The 18494-nt window shown below is 35.7% G+C and overlaps 1 protein-coding gene across 1 annotated transcript in view; it reads right to left on the reverse strand.

The window, feature by feature from the left end:
• Nucleotides 1-18494, reverse strand: part of LOC108909607 (Down syndrome cell adhesion molecule-like protein Dscam2) — a 151551-nt gene that overhangs the window by 42365 nt on the left and 90692 nt on the right. The window contains exons 5-10 of the mRNA XM_018713990.1: nt 13213-13359; nt 11203-11320; nt 9599-9702; nt 6462-6600; nt 5968-6170; nt 4602-4746 (exon numbers count right to left, since the gene is read on the reverse strand). Of these exons, the coding sequence (XP_018569506.1) occupies nt 4602-4746; nt 5968-6170; nt 6462-6600; nt 9599-9702; nt 11203-11320; nt 13213-13359 (856 nt within the window). The remainder of the gene's footprint in view (nt 1-4601; nt 4747-5967; nt 6171-6461; nt 6601-9598; nt 9703-11202; nt 11321-13212; nt 13360-18494) is intronic.

The raw sequence follows: 18494 nt of genomic DNA on the forward strand, positions 1-18494 counted from the left end.
TATCATATGAATCTTTGCAACATAATCAAAATTAATTCAAAAAATATTTATCACAAATATTTTCAATAATAGATATAATGCAATATAATACAATTGAAAATTTTAAATTTTTTCTATTTTTATAAGAAATAATAATTTGAAAATATTTTGTGAATTTTTACTTTAATTGTACATTTAAATCGTAATTAAATAGCTAACAAAATATTGAAAAAATAAGTTTACTTTGGCTGAATAAGTAAAAAAATAACTTTTTGATGAACGATAGCTTCATTATTTATTTAATAATAGTAAAATAATTCCGAAATTGAAATTTTAATTAATATTCCGTTTAACAATAATTATTGTGACATTTTTGTAAATTAAAAAAAAATCATCATTTTGTAGATAATTTTATTCGCTACAAGTTGTCTGTGAGTCACTTTTCGCTAAAATTGACGGTTTTCCCTACAAAGTGAAAAAACTGTTTTCCTCACTTATTTGTTTAAATAGAAAAGTTAGCTAATAAAATTTTTTGACTCACGCGATGAGAGATGTCTTGTATTATGTTCCTTTAGACAATTTTACAATAATCTCGCGGATAGGGATTTTTTCGTGTCTCTTTTTTTTCCTGGTCTATATGTAAGTTTTATGGTAAAAAGGAGCGTATGATACAACATCTACCCTTATTATCCGAACGATTTCTTAACGTCTGAACCGGCAGGCGATAATTGTCTTTCCCCCCTTCAACAATGACACGAAATATAGTTCCTTGCGTTCCTCGCTAGTTTCGAATCCGCGACGGAAAGAGAATTCCTCACCACCCCGTACAATTAAATAATAATGAAGAGGTAGCACACCTTCACTTAATACACGCCTTTGTAACGCGCTCGTAAATACAGTCGCAGCGGATTAGAGACGCGGGGTAAGCAGAAGCGGATAATTAAGAAATACACCGGAGCCTCGGCGAAACAGAACTCCTCGGGAAAGCCTGTTTATTAGTGTAACCCAAGACTAGAGATAGGTATAAATAACGCTAATGAAGATAAGTGGACCGTGCATGATTAAAACAAAAACCTGTCTCGGAAGACCGGCGCAGTCCATAACCATTAAGGGGAGCCGTTATAGGAAACCGCGGGATGCCCTCGGGACGAAATTGTAAATCACACGAACATCGTTTGGAATTTTCCGGACGCGTCAATGGTACAGTCGCACAGGTCGTTTTTACTGCAGCTTTGCATCTGTCAGTTTATCCCAGTTATTCCTGAATGAATTTATGAATTTGTTCAGGAATGTCGTCGTGATTAAAATTTTGTTTTGCCCAAAGTGAATATTTTATGGTGTTGGAAAGTAAAAAGAAAGTTTTGGATGATGTGGTCAAAAACACTTTATAAGTAGAAAATTTGTGATTTATACTCAGGAGGAGGAATATTTCACCAAATGTGTTGTTGAGACCTTCACACGTAACAAAGAGTTGATTGTTTTTATTCTATAAGAAAGAAAAGGGCACCAATCAAATTGTTGGGATAAATTCCATTACTTAGATAAAAATACCAAGCCAACTAGCATCCTGCCTCAAATTGCCAGGTCTCAAAATCTGCAAAGCGTGCTGTTTTAGATGAACATCCGCAACGCTATTGGCAGATACCGGAGATCTTAATATCATGAGTGTCATGACATTGAAACGTCGCACAGTGGGAAATATTGGAAAAAATTCGAGCCACGCGTCAAAACTAATCAAATAGTACTGATTTTGTTATTCTTTCCGAAATTACCTGTACTATAAAGTTCCGGTAAGGTAATTGGAATATATGCCTAGAATTTTTTCAAAATGACCGCCACGCGCCATTATTCCATGGCTAGAAATTGGCCTCAATGATTTGGAATCGAGGGGGATTATCCCTCTTTATCCTGCCTCATCTCGTGTAGGCCTGGACAGCCTTCATAGGTGGGCCCCATCCGTCGTCTACCCCGACCGCAAATGCGACCGGTGTAGGCGCTTTGTGGGACCTCCTTTTGTCCTGGCTGGGCCCCGCCGGCTAGGGCCCTTTCTTCTGGCGCTCTTCTTTCAAAATGACCGAGTAATCTCTAGCCTCAAACTCGATCATACGAAGTTTGACATATTCGGTATCTAAAAATGAAATAAAAAAGAAAACTATGTAGATACTAAAGGCCGCCAAAGAAAAAAAAATCATAAACATTAAACATATTCCTACATCATGAATCTAGACCCAAAACATAACCTCCAATTTATAAATCTTAACCTAAAACGAACATACTCAATTTTTCTAAACCTCTAAGTATAAATCCATAAAAATGGTACTTTTGAGTGTGCAACCAATATTTTTGCATAACTTTAACTCAAATTATAGGAAGCTTGCCAGGAAACCTGAAAACCTAACCTCAAATCCAAAATAATTAAGTTAAAAATCCACAGAAATAATATATTTTCTTCCACAAAGGATATGATTGCTTCAAAAAGACATTCTGCAATATATATTTTCCTGTGTATACCTAAAATTTAAATCCATGAAACGTAACCTTAAAGGACTAGAACCTAACCTCAAATATTTAAAATTTAAGCTAAAAATAAAAAAAGCAAACAAACCAATCCATTTTACGAAAAAAAATCCTTGAACCTAAATTTTGTAACTGTGCTTTTTTTATTTTTAGCTTAAATTTTAAACATCTGAGGTTAGGTTCTAGTCCTTTAAGGTTACGTTTTTTGGATTTAAATTTTAGGTGTGCACAATGGAAAACATATATTGCAGAATGTCTTTTTGAACCAATCATATCCTTTGTGGAAGAAAATATATTGTTTCTGTGGATTTTTAATTTAATTATTTTAGATTTGAGGTTAGGTTTTCAGCTTTCCTGGTCAACTTCCTATGAATTTGAGTTAAAGTGATGCAAAAATATTGGTTGCATACTCAAAAGTACCATTTTTATGGATTTATACTCACAGGTTTAGAAAAAATTGAGTATGTTCGTTTTAGGTTAAGATTTATAAATTGGAGGTTATGTTTTGGGTATAGATTCATGATTTAAGAATATGGTTAATGTTTATGATTTTTTTTGTTTGGCAGCCTTTAGTACATAATTTTCCTTTATTTTCATATTTAAATACCGAATATATCAAACTTCGAAAGATCGAGTCTGAGGCTAGAGATTACTCGGCCATTTTGAAAAAATTCTAGGCATATATTCCAATTACCTCACTGGAACTATATAGTACAGGTAATTTCGGAAAGAATAAAAAAAAATCAGTACTATTTGATTAGTTTTGACGCTTGGCTCGAATTTTTTCCAATATTTCCCACTGTGCGACGTGGTGGATAAAAGTCGCCTGCTACAGCGAGAGATATGCGGCCGATTCGATAAAAAACAAGATTGGAATACCAAAAAAAATCAGCAGAGTTGAAAAAAACTTTACTAAGGGAATCGTATTTTGAATAGCTCTAAGTATCGAAGTTTAAAATCGTTTCAATTCATTGACGTCATCATTATTCCAGACATATAGGAAAATCTGTAAGTGATTTCAGTCGGGTTAACTCGGCAACTTAGTTGGGAACTATTGAGTGGTTAGTTTCTCACAGTTTACGAACTCATAACTGGTACACAAAGTGAAAATTAAAGCAAAAGAGTTCTTTCGTTCCTATTTCCAGAACTCGGAACAGTTTCCAACGTAAACAATAACAAAATTTTACTAACGAACCACCAATCTTTAAAATAATAATAACAACGAGGAGAACTTAGGAAACCCCGTTAATTAAGGGAATACGACACTCGAACGCGCCATCTGGTGTCAGAGATACTGCCACAATGGTTTTATATCTTAGCGTACTCGTAAAATTGGTTGCCTAGCTGGGGTTGTCCTAAAATTCACGAAAGAAACGATTTTGATAGGAAATACAGGTTTATAATTAACAATTGTTGTTTCTGGACTCTCAGCAACACTCTCTCACGCACTGCTTCGATGTTTTGTGTTGAACGACTTGCTGAAGGACCAGTGTGTTTAAGATCACTAATTAAACCATATTTTGTACGAAAATTGCGAACTCTGTAGCTGACAAACCAAACCAAACTTTGTATTCAACAATATTTTTCTACGTTAATGCAAACAGTTAAAGGGTCAAAAGAATTTCCGATAATTTTCTGTGATTTTTGACAGACTGTATTTAGGTGAAAAATGGTCGTATGGGGAATTAAAAAAAAAAGCATTCTGAAGCTCTAAGATTGTAGTTTTTAGATCTTTCGGTCGAAATTTTGTAGGAGCTACGGTTATCATGCATATCCAGAAAGTTGGCTAGAAAGTTTACTGTTGAAAGAACAAATTAAAGAAATTATAAAGAACAAGTGCGACTTAAAGAAGTTCTTGGAAGAAGGTCCCGATGTAGAGTAGAAAAGAAAATTTCCAAAAATTGATTTAATTTTGACGCTAGATTAAAGGATTTGTACAAAACGCCACCTACTATTAACTGCACGAAACACAAATCGCCAAATATTATTTGACGTGCAATTCACACTAGTTATCAAGAACGTCCGCAGGATGGCAGCACGGTTATTACTTATACATGGTGGGCGCCGATCTAAAACGTTTATTTACTGAAAATATATAGTTTTACCTTCCATGACTGGGCAGAGGGAAACCATCCAGGGACCAGGATATCTGAGGAGTTGGATTCCCAGAAGCGCTACATTTCAAGGATACTGCCGGTCCTTGCTGAAGTGTTTGCTCTATGAAACTGTAGAGCAGTATCGGGGGGGCGTCTGAAAACAGAGGTAAAAAAAATTGTCCGTTTGCGTTATATTAAAAAGCAAATACTTGGAAATATCGAGTTAATATGTAGACTTATACAGGGTGTTTTTAAATGAAGTAGCAAAAATGGTACCAGTGAATGTACAGCCAAAAATAAGAGGATTGAAGTAAAAATACCTTATATGAAAGTTGCACCCCTAAGGCGATATACCCTCTTAAAGGAGGGGATTGAAATTCACATTTTAATTTTTTTCTTTAACATGAGGAATGCTAGAGACACGAAACTTGGTATGAGCATCCTACTGACAGGGAGACAACTTTTCAATATTTTTTCGATGTATTTTATAAAGGAGTGAAACAGTTAACCCCATTGCAATATTTTATTAGACATTTTTTATATGAGGCAAATTATTTATTTAAAAATATTTATTGGGGAGACTGATTTATTGCCCAACTTTTTTACCTATTGTAATTTTTCGATAAAACCGATAGCTTTCTAGTAAAAAAAATTAGACGCGTCATCGTTCACTAAAGGGGTAATTGCGAAAATTTGTAAAAATAAAGTAGGCGGATGCCATAACAAATAAATTGTTATTTATCATATTAATAAATTGACACTTTATGTCAATAAGCTGGTAATTTAATAACATTAAGAATAATTTGCTATTAATTAATGAAAAATGTTTGATAACTTATTCCTATGGGACATGTATTAGGTAAAGTTATTTATCTAAAATAAAATTTAATACAAACGAAAAACAAGGAATGCAAAATTAAATTTAAAAAATATTCTCGAAATAATTTCCATTTTGCTGCAAGCATAACCTAATACGTCTATTTTTGTTACTTCATTTAAAAACACTAAAGAGACTTTGGAAACTGTAGTGAAAAAATTCAACTCATAAAAATAATGATCAATTCTTTGTACACTTTATTTTTGAAACAGTTATTTTTTAAATGTTTCCAATAATCAACGTAATTAAAGATGATTTGGAAAATTTAAGTCTTTTTGCTTTGTATCCATGATTCCACGTATTTTAAAATATGGCTTGATTCCAAGGATTAAACGAAACGTTAAAATATACAAGTCCGGTATCGTCCTTGTACAAGCTTAATACCTGATTCTGCCCCTTTCAAGTTTTACATCAATATTATTTCTCTTTCAAAGATTTAGATCAAGATGAAGACTAAGACAAGAACAAAAACGTTATCCTACCACTACGCAAACTTACCCCCCAATTGCAGTTCAGCTGCTGCCTGGGCAGTGTCCCCTTCAGCCCTCCTGACGACGCACTGATACATTCCCCTGTCTTCCCTCCCTATGTTGTTCACGATGAGAGTTTCGCTGGACCCTCTACCCGTGCTTGGGAGCTGTCTGCCGTCTTTGTACCACGTGACGAGGTGCGGGCCACCACTTTGGGCGGACACCACGCATCTACAAGGACGTAATACAAATATTTTTGGAAACTACGTTTAGACACACATTGTAACTTTATTTTCACAAATTCCGCCGCGAAAACTGATTATTCTTTAATTTTCCATCGTAATTTTCACACCTCGCCGCTGAACAGACTAGTACGACTAAATGTTTGTCACAAAATAAAACATACAAATAGAATTTTCGAAATTCCCGCCGCAGTTATTTAATTCACCGATTCAAGTAGGTGGCGCCACGTGCTGACGAACTGTCAAGTATTAGCAGAGAAATTGTGTTTCTTCTCGTTACCTGAACTCGGCGGTGCCTCCCATGTGGACGCTCATCAGCGGCGGCGAGATCTCTACGTGCAGGGGCGTGGAGACGATTAATCGCAACTCTGCGCTGGATTCGCCGCCCGCGTTCGACGCCGAACACCGGTAGGGCCCCCCTGGAACAAGCAGATGGGATAATTGGGTTAATCTGCGGCGTCGGAGGTGTTTATCTCGAGGCTGATGGATCGGCGACGCGGCTCCACGCGAGATAATATCCAGCCGACAGACGCATATATAATGCGTGAGAATCGGGGGGGGTGCCGGTTCTTAACAGATTTCCCCAGTTGGAGGATTTGATGGGCATGAATCAATAGGAGGTGGTGGAATTTATCGGAAGAAATAGGGGTACGGTTTTGTCTCAAATTACACAGCCACACACAAAAAAAAATGTACGAATCCGGTGTCAGAATTGAGTTATCACATCACAGGAATTTCCTAACCTCAAAAAACAGGTCAAAAATAGCAAAAATTCGCGAAAAAGTGCTAGGAAATATACAAACAATTTTTTTTCTATATTCAAATGTTCATTTATATGGTTCATACCCCGCCGAATGTGAATCCGCGGTCAGAATTGATGGTTCTTTTTCTAACCTCAAAAAAACGGATCAATAAAGGTCAGATATCACGAATTTTCAAAAAATAACAGATTCGCGCCAAATTTGGTATCCGGAGGTTTTCGGGGTCGCTGATCACGGATCCGAGGCCAATTTTACAAAATTTCAGATGGCGGATCCAAGATGGCACCAAATCTTCAAAAAATAACAGATTAGGGCCAAAAAGTGACCGCAAAAATCGCTCGTTTTTTTCAGAATTCATAGAGAACTAAAGAAAATAGATAAAAATATGTATTTGGTCTCAAATTATTCGTCGTAAAAAATTAAGATGAGCGTAACTTTTAGTTTTTTGAAAATTTTCAAAAATCACCTCTATTTAGGGGTTGAAAAGACACCCAAAATAAAGAACTGAATATCACCAATAAATATGAAAACTATTAGCATGTGAATTTTTCTATCGAATAATTCTTGATACAGAAAAAGATTTATTCTCATGACTAAAATAAGCATGTTGAATTAGAAAATCTACCCTTAAGCGCGCTTAGGGGGTGGAATCATCCCCAAAAATAGAGAATATCAGAAATAATTGTAAAATTTCCAAAAAAAAATATATTAAGATAATTCACATGCTAATAGTTTTTATATGAATTTTTAATATTCAAATTCTTCATTTTTTGCATTTTTTCAACCCCTAAGTAGGGGTGATTTTAAAAATTTTCAAAATACTAAAAGTTATGCTAATTTCAGTTTTTTACGACAAGTAATTTGTGACCAATAACATATTTTTATGTATTTTTTTTTAATTCTCTGCGAATTGTGAAAAAATTGGCGAAAATCACAGGTTTTTTGCGGACACTCTTTGATATACGGGGGTTTTCGGGTCGCTGATTACGAATTTGATATCAGAATTGCGAAATTCATTTTGTAATATTTTTGTTTACTTCGTAACCTGAGTACCCAGTCGTGTTCTAACCTTCTTTTCTCGGCTATATCTTGTTCTTTTTCCTGTAAAAGATCTATTCACGGGTTTTCTGCCTAATCTCAGGTCATACAGTAGATTTTTAAAAACGTATTTTGTAAATCTGATTTCGGATTCGTTATTAGCGACTTAGAGAACCCCCGTATACCAAATTCGGCCCGAATGTGTTATTTTTTTAAATTTTGATCACCCATCTTGGATCCGCCATCTTGAATTTTGCAAAATTGACCTCGGATCTGTGATCAGCGACCCCGAAAACCCCCGTATACCAAATTCGGCGCGAATCTGTTATTTTTTGAAAATTCGTGATGTCTGACCTTAACTGACTCCCTTTTTTTTGAGGTTAGAAAAAGAACCATCAATTCTGACCGCAGATTCACGTTCGACGGGGTCTTAACCATATAAATGAACATTTGAATATAGAAAAAAAAATTGTTTGTATTTTTCCTAGTACTTTTTCGCGAATTTATGCTATTTTTGATCTGTTTTTTGAGGTTAGAAAATTCCTATGATATGACAGCTCAATTCTGACACCGGATTCGTGATCAGGAGGCAAAAATACTACGGATAACAAATGTCGCATGAAAAATACAGACAACTTTTTTTTGTGTGGCAAAAAAAAGCAAAGCATTATTTTTAACCTTCAGTGGCATCTTATAAATTGATATTATATTTTATTTTGTGCAGTCGGGAGAATAACCAAAGGTTGTTAATTTAATATCGTTCAAATTAAATAACACAGGCCCACAAACAGAAATCGAAATGTTCCTTTTCCCAGACGATCTCGGTGTCCATATGACCCCATCACGTCTAGATCAAGGCTAAATGAAGGTCAAACACATTAACTCGAATGATACAATTTTTTTAATCCCAGATTCTGATTTGTAGAGGTCATTAATCTGATATCTTGCTTCCCAGACGACTTATCAGCCGAGATCGCAAAAACGAGGATTTAAACTACATATGACCTGCAAATAACTTTCCGCTCTTTCAGAATTCGCGGTCAAAAAAATTGTATAATCCGAGTTAATGTATGTGACCTTCATTTAACCTTGACCTAGACGTGATGTATCATATGAATACCGGGATCGTGACCAGCTACCTCAAAAACATGAAGGTCAACTGGTTCGACACCCATTCCTAGCTAAGATATCAGCCGAGAGAGATCAAAAGAAGGATTTGACCTTTAGATGACCTTCAGATGTCGGTGCGACCAACAAGTCCAAGCGTATTTGAACGTAAAATTTTTTAGCTCTTTCAGAATCCGAGTACCAAAAATTGTATCATTCGAGTTAATGCGTTTGACTTTCATTTGACCTTCAGACGTGATGGGGTCATATGGACACTGGGACCGTGATCAGCGACCCCGAAAACATAAAGGGTACCTAGTCTGGGAAAAAGGAATTTTCGATTTCTGTTTGTGGGCCCGTGTATGGATTTTTGGTAAGAAATTTTCCAATGATGTTTAAACTGTGATGGTTTAGTTCATACAAATACCAGCAGCAGTAATTTTCCAAAGGGACATATTTTATACGAAAAAGAGAAGTGACTTAAAAAAATATTTAATTATTGCGAACTTACCATCCTCTGAAGTTACGGCCTCGATAGCGAGGACTGGTCCAAGCTGTCTAACTCTGGGCCCTGGTATGATCAAGCTTGGTTCTAAACCGGCGTGGTTGTACCACCTGTAAAGGGGAGTTAGTATACAACACTCAAAATAGTATATTTTCTTTGAGTAACCGATAAAAAAAATTGACTATCAGCAGTTCAAAGATATTAGTTCCATATTGGAATGGGTTGTTTGAAGAGTATTTCTGACAATGTCAACAACAATTCAAAGTAAACCAAGGAGAATGAGAAACGGAGCTGGTGTTTTGTTGACCAAGAAGATTTGGTCTTGCTGTGATGAAGAAAAACTGTTACTTCAGGTGTGTAATAGAAATTCTTCAAATCGATAAAAGATTTAAGAACTAGAAACAAAAGATATGATCCACCGAGTTGTCATAAATTGGACAATAAAAAACTAATTTTTAAAAACATAACTCTGAAGGCAAAAGACCATATCGGAAGTTATCCGGCATATCAAGACTTTCCCTGTTCTACTAAATCCAAAACACCGCCTGTTAGGGGAATGGAATTGGGTGAATAATTTATCAGAGTAAATCGAAAACATAAAATATTTAGGGAAAGCTTAAGGACGAACTTGCGCCGCAATATCTCCATTCTATACCTATTGGGAGACCTGTTTTATGATTGGGGTCTGACATATGTCCTACACGGTCCTCATTAGAACACAAACAACTCGGTATTGTTCAGCGTCGTGTATAGAAATAGCGTCCATCCCAGTAATAACCCAATTCTAAATAATGTTAACATCACCGCGTTATTAGATATTTTTTTAATACGCAGAACATGTAACACAATAACATGTTGTTGCTTGTTCATTACATCAATCCATCCGATGTATAATATTTCGCTTATGAGAGGGAATTGCACAGGTACACGGATGGATGGAAAAAAATACACAATTAAGTGCAATGCCAATTAGGCGGAATAATAAAACCTAGTGAAAAAGATGTTTCCCTGGCAACGGCTGACGTCATCCGCTACTGTTAACGCCGGTGCAGTAAATATGTGAACTTTGATGTTGAAATTAATGACAAAGCTTTGTGCCGGACTCTATTTTAATACGGTAATTAAAAAATTCCGCACTGATACTTTCGCGGCGCCATATGTCATTAATTACGTAGCGAAAAATACGAAACGATAAAATGTTACCAAATAAATTTATTTCCTACGAGTAAGGAGACGTGCATCACAAGTGAATGTCATTGCGTCTAACGTAATGGAAAAATATTACATTTAGTATCGTCCAGTTTAAAAATGAGTGTAGCTTTGTAATTTGAAAATAAATAATATTCAAAGTGTGTTAGACTTTTAGTTTTAGATGGAAAAGTTGGCAGCATTTTGCAGGGACACATGTTCATTACAAGTACGGAGAGTGTGTAGCTGAGACTGTGCCCAAATTATGTGGAATTTTCGTTAGAAGGAACGCCACGAATGAAACAATTGAAAGAATAAGTTGCCAAATTTGAACAAACGGATTCGATTACAGACAATAAAAACACCGGCTGGAGTCGTGGTACCAGCTGTTAGCAAAAACCGTGAGACACTTAATAATTTACCTGTATTCGGGAGCCGGGCATCCTTGAGCAATACAAATCAGTGCCGCCCCTTCGTCTTGGGCCACAGTCACCGTGCCCGAATTCTCCACTATCACTGGAGACACAATACCTCGATGTTCTGAAACAAACGAATCTGAGAATAAATTTTGTATTGTGTGGAACTAAGGTGAACTGGGTAACACGTAATCATCGACAACGGAGTGGAATTGTACCAGTTAATAACCGAGAGGCACGTTTCCTTTGACACAATGTATGATTCGCAGATATTAGGAATTTAATAGTCAATTAATTTGTTATAAAGGCCGACAATCAATCTCTGTGAGCTACTCATGGAACGAGTTGCATTGTGTCGAGGCTGCAGTCAGTTCTATCTTGAAGTAAAGCAACGTTTGCGCTGGATCCAGTTATATATTCGTATAGTTCATAAGATTTATCGACGTAATAATAGTGCGTTATTGGAAACCAGTAGCGGGCATATTGTAAATAACTATACATATATAATCTGTCAAAAAAGTATTCGAAATTTGCGAATTAAATATTNTTTTTTGTGCAATAATTGAATAATTAATATCGCGTCTATGTATTCAAGATGATTTCCATTCAACCATGCTATGATTTCACCTAATTCATCGACGACGATAAGGCGCATTAGCCATGACAGTCACTGCAACCGGTTCGATTCGAGGGGAAGAGGGGGAGGGAGAGAGAGAGAGGAAGAGAAGAGAGAGAGGAAGAGGGGAAAGAGAGAGAGAGGAAGAGGGGGAGAGAGAACGAGAGAAAGAAAGAGGGGAGTGATAGAGGGAGAAAGAGAAGGGGAGAGAGAAAGAGAGAGGGAGGGAGGGAGGGAGAGAGAGAGAGAGAGGAAGAAAGGGAGAAAGGGAAAAAGAGGGAGAAAGGGAGAAAGAGGGGGAAAGGGAGAGAGAGGGATGGAGAGATGGAAAGAGAGAGAGGGATGGAGAGATGGAAAGAGAGAGAGGGAAAGAGAGAGGGAGAGAAAAAGGGTGAGTATCCCCGTAAAAGACCAGATTTATGAAAGGACAATTCTTAGATTTTGCACTACGATAATGCATCATCACACAAAACGATAAATTATAACTAAATTTTTTACCAAAAACTCAACGAATGTCATCCAGCAGCCACTGGATCACTGGAGCAGCAATCAAATAAATCACATCGGCCCTCACTTGAAAGGACGTACAGTATTTAGCACCAAGTAGATATGTATTCAGAAATGATCAGTTGACATAAAAATTAAAAACTTTTAGTTTAATTCTGATAGTGGATTTTTAAATTTGATATTTAACCAGTTTCTGACAAAACGTGCTTTAATTTACATCTGATATACGTCAACAAGCCTATACCGATGACGTGGCAACTCGCCCAGTAACTCTTTAGCTGTTAATGATTATTATTTAAGCTTTTATATAAGAAATATCAGTTATACGTATCTACAAACATATATTTTACCCCTTGTGGCAATTTTTGGTAGCAAATATCCAAAAGGAACGACAGATAAATGGAGATACGCCCGATGTAGGCAGAGATGAGTTTCTAATTTAATATCCTCCATACTTCATGTAGCCTCAGAACTTTTATATACTATTCATTGAATATCATCACCCCAATTTAGGAACGGGCTCCCTCGAGTTAAGTTATGAAGCCAGAAGAGGGACGCAACTTGGCGTTATTATCTTTTATGGATAAAAAGTGCTTTCAAGTGGATTTTAAATTGCCTCATTTTTAAATCGAGGCAATGGTAGATTGAAGGAAAACATAATTTCCCTTTGTGTGGCGATTCTAATTCCAATTCTGTTATTGCTCTTGGAAAAGGGTTCGTCTTGTTGGATTGTATCATTTTTTTAACAGGTTAGCGCCCCGATGACTCTAACAGATAAAAATAAATAAACAAATAAAAGAAATAAATACGTTAGACTCTTTACTATTTTGTGACGCTTATAAGACAAAAAAGGTAGACAAATTTCTGATACAACAACTAGAACATTTACTTACCGGTAATTCTGACGTTGGCAGGGCTGCTCACGACGACCTGCCGGCTGAGCCGGTGCATGGTCCTGCAGCGGTACGTGGGGAACTGGTCACTGAACTCCAGATTATGGATGAGCAGTTCTCCCGAGGGCAGTTGATGGAACTTCCCGTCTGTAAATGTCAGACAGCCGCAATTAGTAGGGGTTTCTAACTGGCTTAGTTCTGTACAAGTTGTTACACGGGGATGACTGTTTGGAGCTTTTAAAGAACGAATTATGAGCCCCCGAACCAGACGACGGCCGTAAAAGTCGGGAGTTGGTCTTGAGTTGAAAAATACTAAGCTGAAAGTTAGCAGCAACGAAGACAGAGGTAATGGGACAGCGTTGTGGTAGGGGGAATCGTTAGATGTGATTTTTTGGCATTGATTCGTCAATTTGAACCGTTTTTTCAACTCCATTGATTTTCTTTGCTATTCGGCACATATACCTCTGCTACAGTGGACTGTTTCCGTTGACGTCGCCTTAAAACAGAATTTTAAGACTTTCCGATTGAGAAATATAAATTTTTAGATGTTATGTCACTTAAAACGTATGACCTTGAAAACATAAACGACTATTGGTTACTACAGCGTAGTTGAAGTAAAAGAGAAAGTAATTACACCCATAAAGTATTTGTATATGTGAAATAACGTGACATCCAAAAGAGACACTAAACCAAACCTGGTCAAACCAGCATTAAAGGGACTCTATTGCTACTTATTGGAAGCCAGTTGCAGTGTACACTTGAATTAAGTCGGCCTTCGAATAATGCATGAAAAACTTGAAAAGCTTTGTTGCTAATAATAATATACCGTCCCCACCCTCGCACAAGCAATTTCATTCGCGCGTACGTTTCCGACGTTAAGACGCACCACAAACCTTCGCGTTTCCTAATCGTATGACACCAGTTAGTTTGGCACTTCCATGTTTCCGATCTAATTCGGGAGGATTGACGAATATCAAGGATTTCGCGGGGCAAACAATGGAACGTCACCTATACTAATGTATTGCCGGGGTGCCCGATGACAGGGAGATTAATTCCTGGATTAAATTAGTTTCGCAGTAAACAGGGTCGTGTTTTGAAATTCCGCTTGTTGACTTATAAGCTTAACCCGCGTATTAATAAACATAAGTAATTTACTTTCTCTCCGACACTTTCGCGGGATGGATCGATGGCCTCGGTAGTTTCCGACGTTTGCGGCAGTCTTGGGCGATGCGAAAAGTTACGTTTACGTCCTGTTTTGCATAATTTCGGTTAGCATTATGACTTAGTGGAAGTCAGGGATTTATCTCTACCTGTAAAGAGAGTGTACAAAATGTTACAGCGAAGTTACGACAAACTTTCAGCGCTAATTCCCGTCGTGAAAACAAACGAAAAACAAAAGGAATTATCTTTTTTTTAAATTATTTCAAGGGACTCAAAGACACAATAAAAGGGTCAGTAAAAACAGGTTAACTGAAGCAGAGAATCTTTACAGATTCTGATGGCCAGTAATCAATCAAAACTTATAATGTACTTGCAAGGATGGACTTGGAAACCCCTCTATTTGAAAAAACTCGAAATACGTCAAAATAAAACGACTTCATAATACAAAAATAATAATAATAATAACATTATTTCAATCGGACATATTTCACAGAATTTTTAGTGCTTTTGGAAGGATTCGACATCTGATCTTTCCCCACAAAATATATCGACTCAGTAATAATCGATTTCCGTAATAATTATAATCAATCTGTCTCTTCCTGCTGATCTAAATAATTATTATCCGTTTCGACATATTATTTCTGATAATTTTAATCATGTTCTCTTTACGCTTATACTATTTTAAGGGAAAAATTTTCGATTCGCCGCTCCCTTTAATAAAAAATTATATATATCCTGATATATAACAAGAAATTCATATTTATTTCGAGTAAAGCGAAGCATGTGTCTCGCTAGAGAGCGGACCTAACTTCATATTGTAGCCGGCAAATTCTTTCCGCTTTAAAACATACAATGAGCCCGGCGACGACGGCTCACAGCTACGCTGCTTCTGCCTCTCACAAAGGAACTTTTCCTTTCGAGAACTTCGTTTTCCTAAATTACGGGGCTGCAGGCCCTCAAACAGCTACAAGGCTTGCCATTGTTACCTAGAATTCTTTTCAAACAGTCCTTTTATTCGTTCACTGAAACGGCTTCAGTCAGCACCAATTTGCACCCCCATTATTATCTGAAATACGTTCCCGATAATGAAAATATCCCACATCCGCCCAATATATTTATTTCGCAAGCAGGAAAAGAAGTAAACACGTGGGGAAACATTCGAAAACCAGCAATAAGTCGTTATTTTGAAAAGTAAAAAAATGAATTTCTTCTTCGTTATGTTTCTAAATTAATTCAGTTTTTGTCATAAGACGTAGATATTGAATATCAAACAATCTGTTCAGGTATTTTTTGTCTTAAATAAATCCCCACGAACGAACACTCTGTACATTATGTTGATGGCAACTACAAGTTAAATTGATTCAATCTGCAACAACTGCACTTGTATTATAAGAAAACGCGACTGATTCGTAAGAAAAGTAAAACACCTTTTTCTGGGTGTCTCATTAGAGGAAATTTTGATTTATTCAGATAATATTTTCGCCAGTTTCCACTTCAGAGAACTGGGTCGCGACGACAGTCTCAAATTAATGAACGTCGAGTATCAAAGAGGGGCTCCTTAAAAATGTCGCACCGCTAGTTCCTTTTATTCAGTTGTTACCGGGTTTTGACGTTTCGATAGTGTTTTTATGCACATTGAGTGCCAGCCACCTCTTCACGGTGACGTTTGGGCGAGGGGTTATCCGAGGGCACAATTAAAAAGCGACGCGTTAATTTTTCTTACAAGAATTCAAAAACAAAAATTGTTTATCATAAAATATATATCACCAGGAAGTTTCTCGAATACTTGGATTAACATTTCAAGGAATAATAATTCCTGTATTCCTTTTGAAAAATATCTCAATAGCCTTTGTAGACTTAAAATTTGTACAAAATTTTGAAGATATTCACCATAAATTGAAATCATGTCTGTAAGTTCCGTTGTTGTTAAAATCCGTGTGATATTTTTGGAAAAAAAATCACTACCCACTAAAAAATGCACTAGCAAGCGCCAATCTCATCAATTTTAAATATCTCTTTTATTATAAAACTTGTATTAGACTGATTTTTTTTTGAAACGCATAAAATGTAAACCCCACCTTCGAATGCTCCCCATAATCTGATATAGGCTATAGAAATAATAGTACAGTCATTGAAGCTTTTCACCTCCAAATTATTTGAAACTGAACCGATCGACTTGAAATTTGGCAGATAGTTAGAGAAAAGGTCAATGAACATTAGTAACATAGCGCTGATTGACGCTTCCACCCTGTTGGAGGTTGACACCCCTTCTCGGGGGTGGATTTTTTTTCACAAATAACGCTGGAAATCGATAGTGAATCAAATTTTGAGCAAAAAATATTCAAAGATTTTTTTCGAGAAATCAGTAGTTTTTTAGTTATTCGCGATTGAAAACTTGGAATTTTGAGTGAAAAAAACAGTTTTTCAAAGTATTTTTTGCGAATAACTCAAAAACTACGCATTTTATTAAAAAAGTGTAATGAACAAAAATGTAGCTTATAAATAAACAAAGAAAATCGTTTTTAAAAAGTGTTGTATGTCCTATACAAAGCGAAATATGGTTAGTGGAAGGGGACTTGTTTTGGGGGGAATACTCGAGTCGATGTATTCAACGTCAAATAACGGAAAAAGGATTAATTTTACGTGTATAACACTCTTAGAATTTTTTGTAGTACTCAAAAAGACCTTCAAAATGAGCACTATAAAAGTTAATTAGCGCAAAATTGAAGGAGTTATCGTCAAAAACAGATGGGTTGCTCATATTTTTTAAGGAAAAATGAGCAGTAAACGCTGTACCATTTCCATCAGAATTAAAATTAATCGTGGACCCTTTACAATTAGTTTTATTTTAGTATTTTTCATACGATCCTAAAGTTAGACCGATTTAGAATGCGTATTTTTTTAATATTGTCGGTAAAAATTGAAAACGTATTTTTCATTATTCAAAAAAAATAGCCTTATTTCTATAGTAACTCTGAAAGGTAAATGTAGCTTTTTTTTCAACAAATATTTTGCTTTTTTTATTCCTATAGCATAAAAAATAAAGGAGATATCGCCGCTAGAAGTATCCATTTTAGTGAAAAACGACCTGTCTCGAGCCCTTCGATCCTTTCCCTTTAAAAAACGAAGAACTTAAAAGGTTTTATATGCAAATGATCTTACAGCAGTTGAAATTATCTCTAAAATGCTTTTTTGTGGGATACTATAGCTTCAAAATTAACCGAGTTATGGTACAAAAACCAATGACATTTTTTCGGAGCAAAATAGGCTTTCTCATTTTTATATATGATTGATTATATTTAAAAATCGATTATAATAAAAATATTTTACATTAATATTGGTAAAAGGGTAGTTTTTAAGAGTTGAAAATGGCAAAAGTAAAATATTCTTTCATAAACAATATAAGGGAATTTTTATTTTAAATTGTTGCACAATTATAACATTCCAAGATTTAAAACGTAATTTTTTATCATTTTTTTAGCACAGGTGTGATTTATAAGGGTTGAAAAGTGTTATGAGATACAAATTCATTCATAAGCAATGAGGGAATTTTTATTTTAAATAATTGAACCGTTAAAGCATTCCAAGCTTTTAAAAAGTAATTTTTAATCATTTTTGTCAATACAGGGGTGTTTTTTAGGGGTTGAAAGAGAAAATTATTTTATTAGCTATAAGGTAACTTTTATTTTAAATAATTGCACGATTTAATCATTCCAAATCTTTAAAAAGTAATTTTTTATCATTATTTTTTTAAATAAAGGGTCGAAAAGATCAAATATATCATAAAATATGTTCGAGAACATGGAACATTATTTAATATTTGTGCTTAAACAAGATTTTTATCAATAAAATGCTTGAAACTTAATTTTTTCAATTTTTTTCACTTAGGGGTAGTTTTTACCCCTAAAAAACAAAAAGCAATCGGGCTTATGTCACTTTTGAACTTGATCCTAAGATGAGCCATATTCTAAATTTCATTTCATGCAAATCCATGCAGTTTCAAAAAATTCAAAGGTTACAGCTGATCTTCAGCTTCAGACTGTACTATGAAGACCATTAGAGGAGATATATCTAATGAGCTGGATTCCACCCGCAGGCCTGTTTTGGAAAACCCCGTGCTA

Source organism: Anoplophora glabripennis, unplaced genomic scaffold, assembly GCF_000390285.2.
Source record: "Anoplophora glabripennis isolate ALB-LARVAE unplaced genomic scaffold, Agla_2.0 scaffold147, whole genome shotgun sequence".
NCBI classification, from domain to species: Eukaryota; Metazoa; Arthropoda; class Insecta; order Coleoptera; family Cerambycidae; genus Anoplophora; species Anoplophora glabripennis.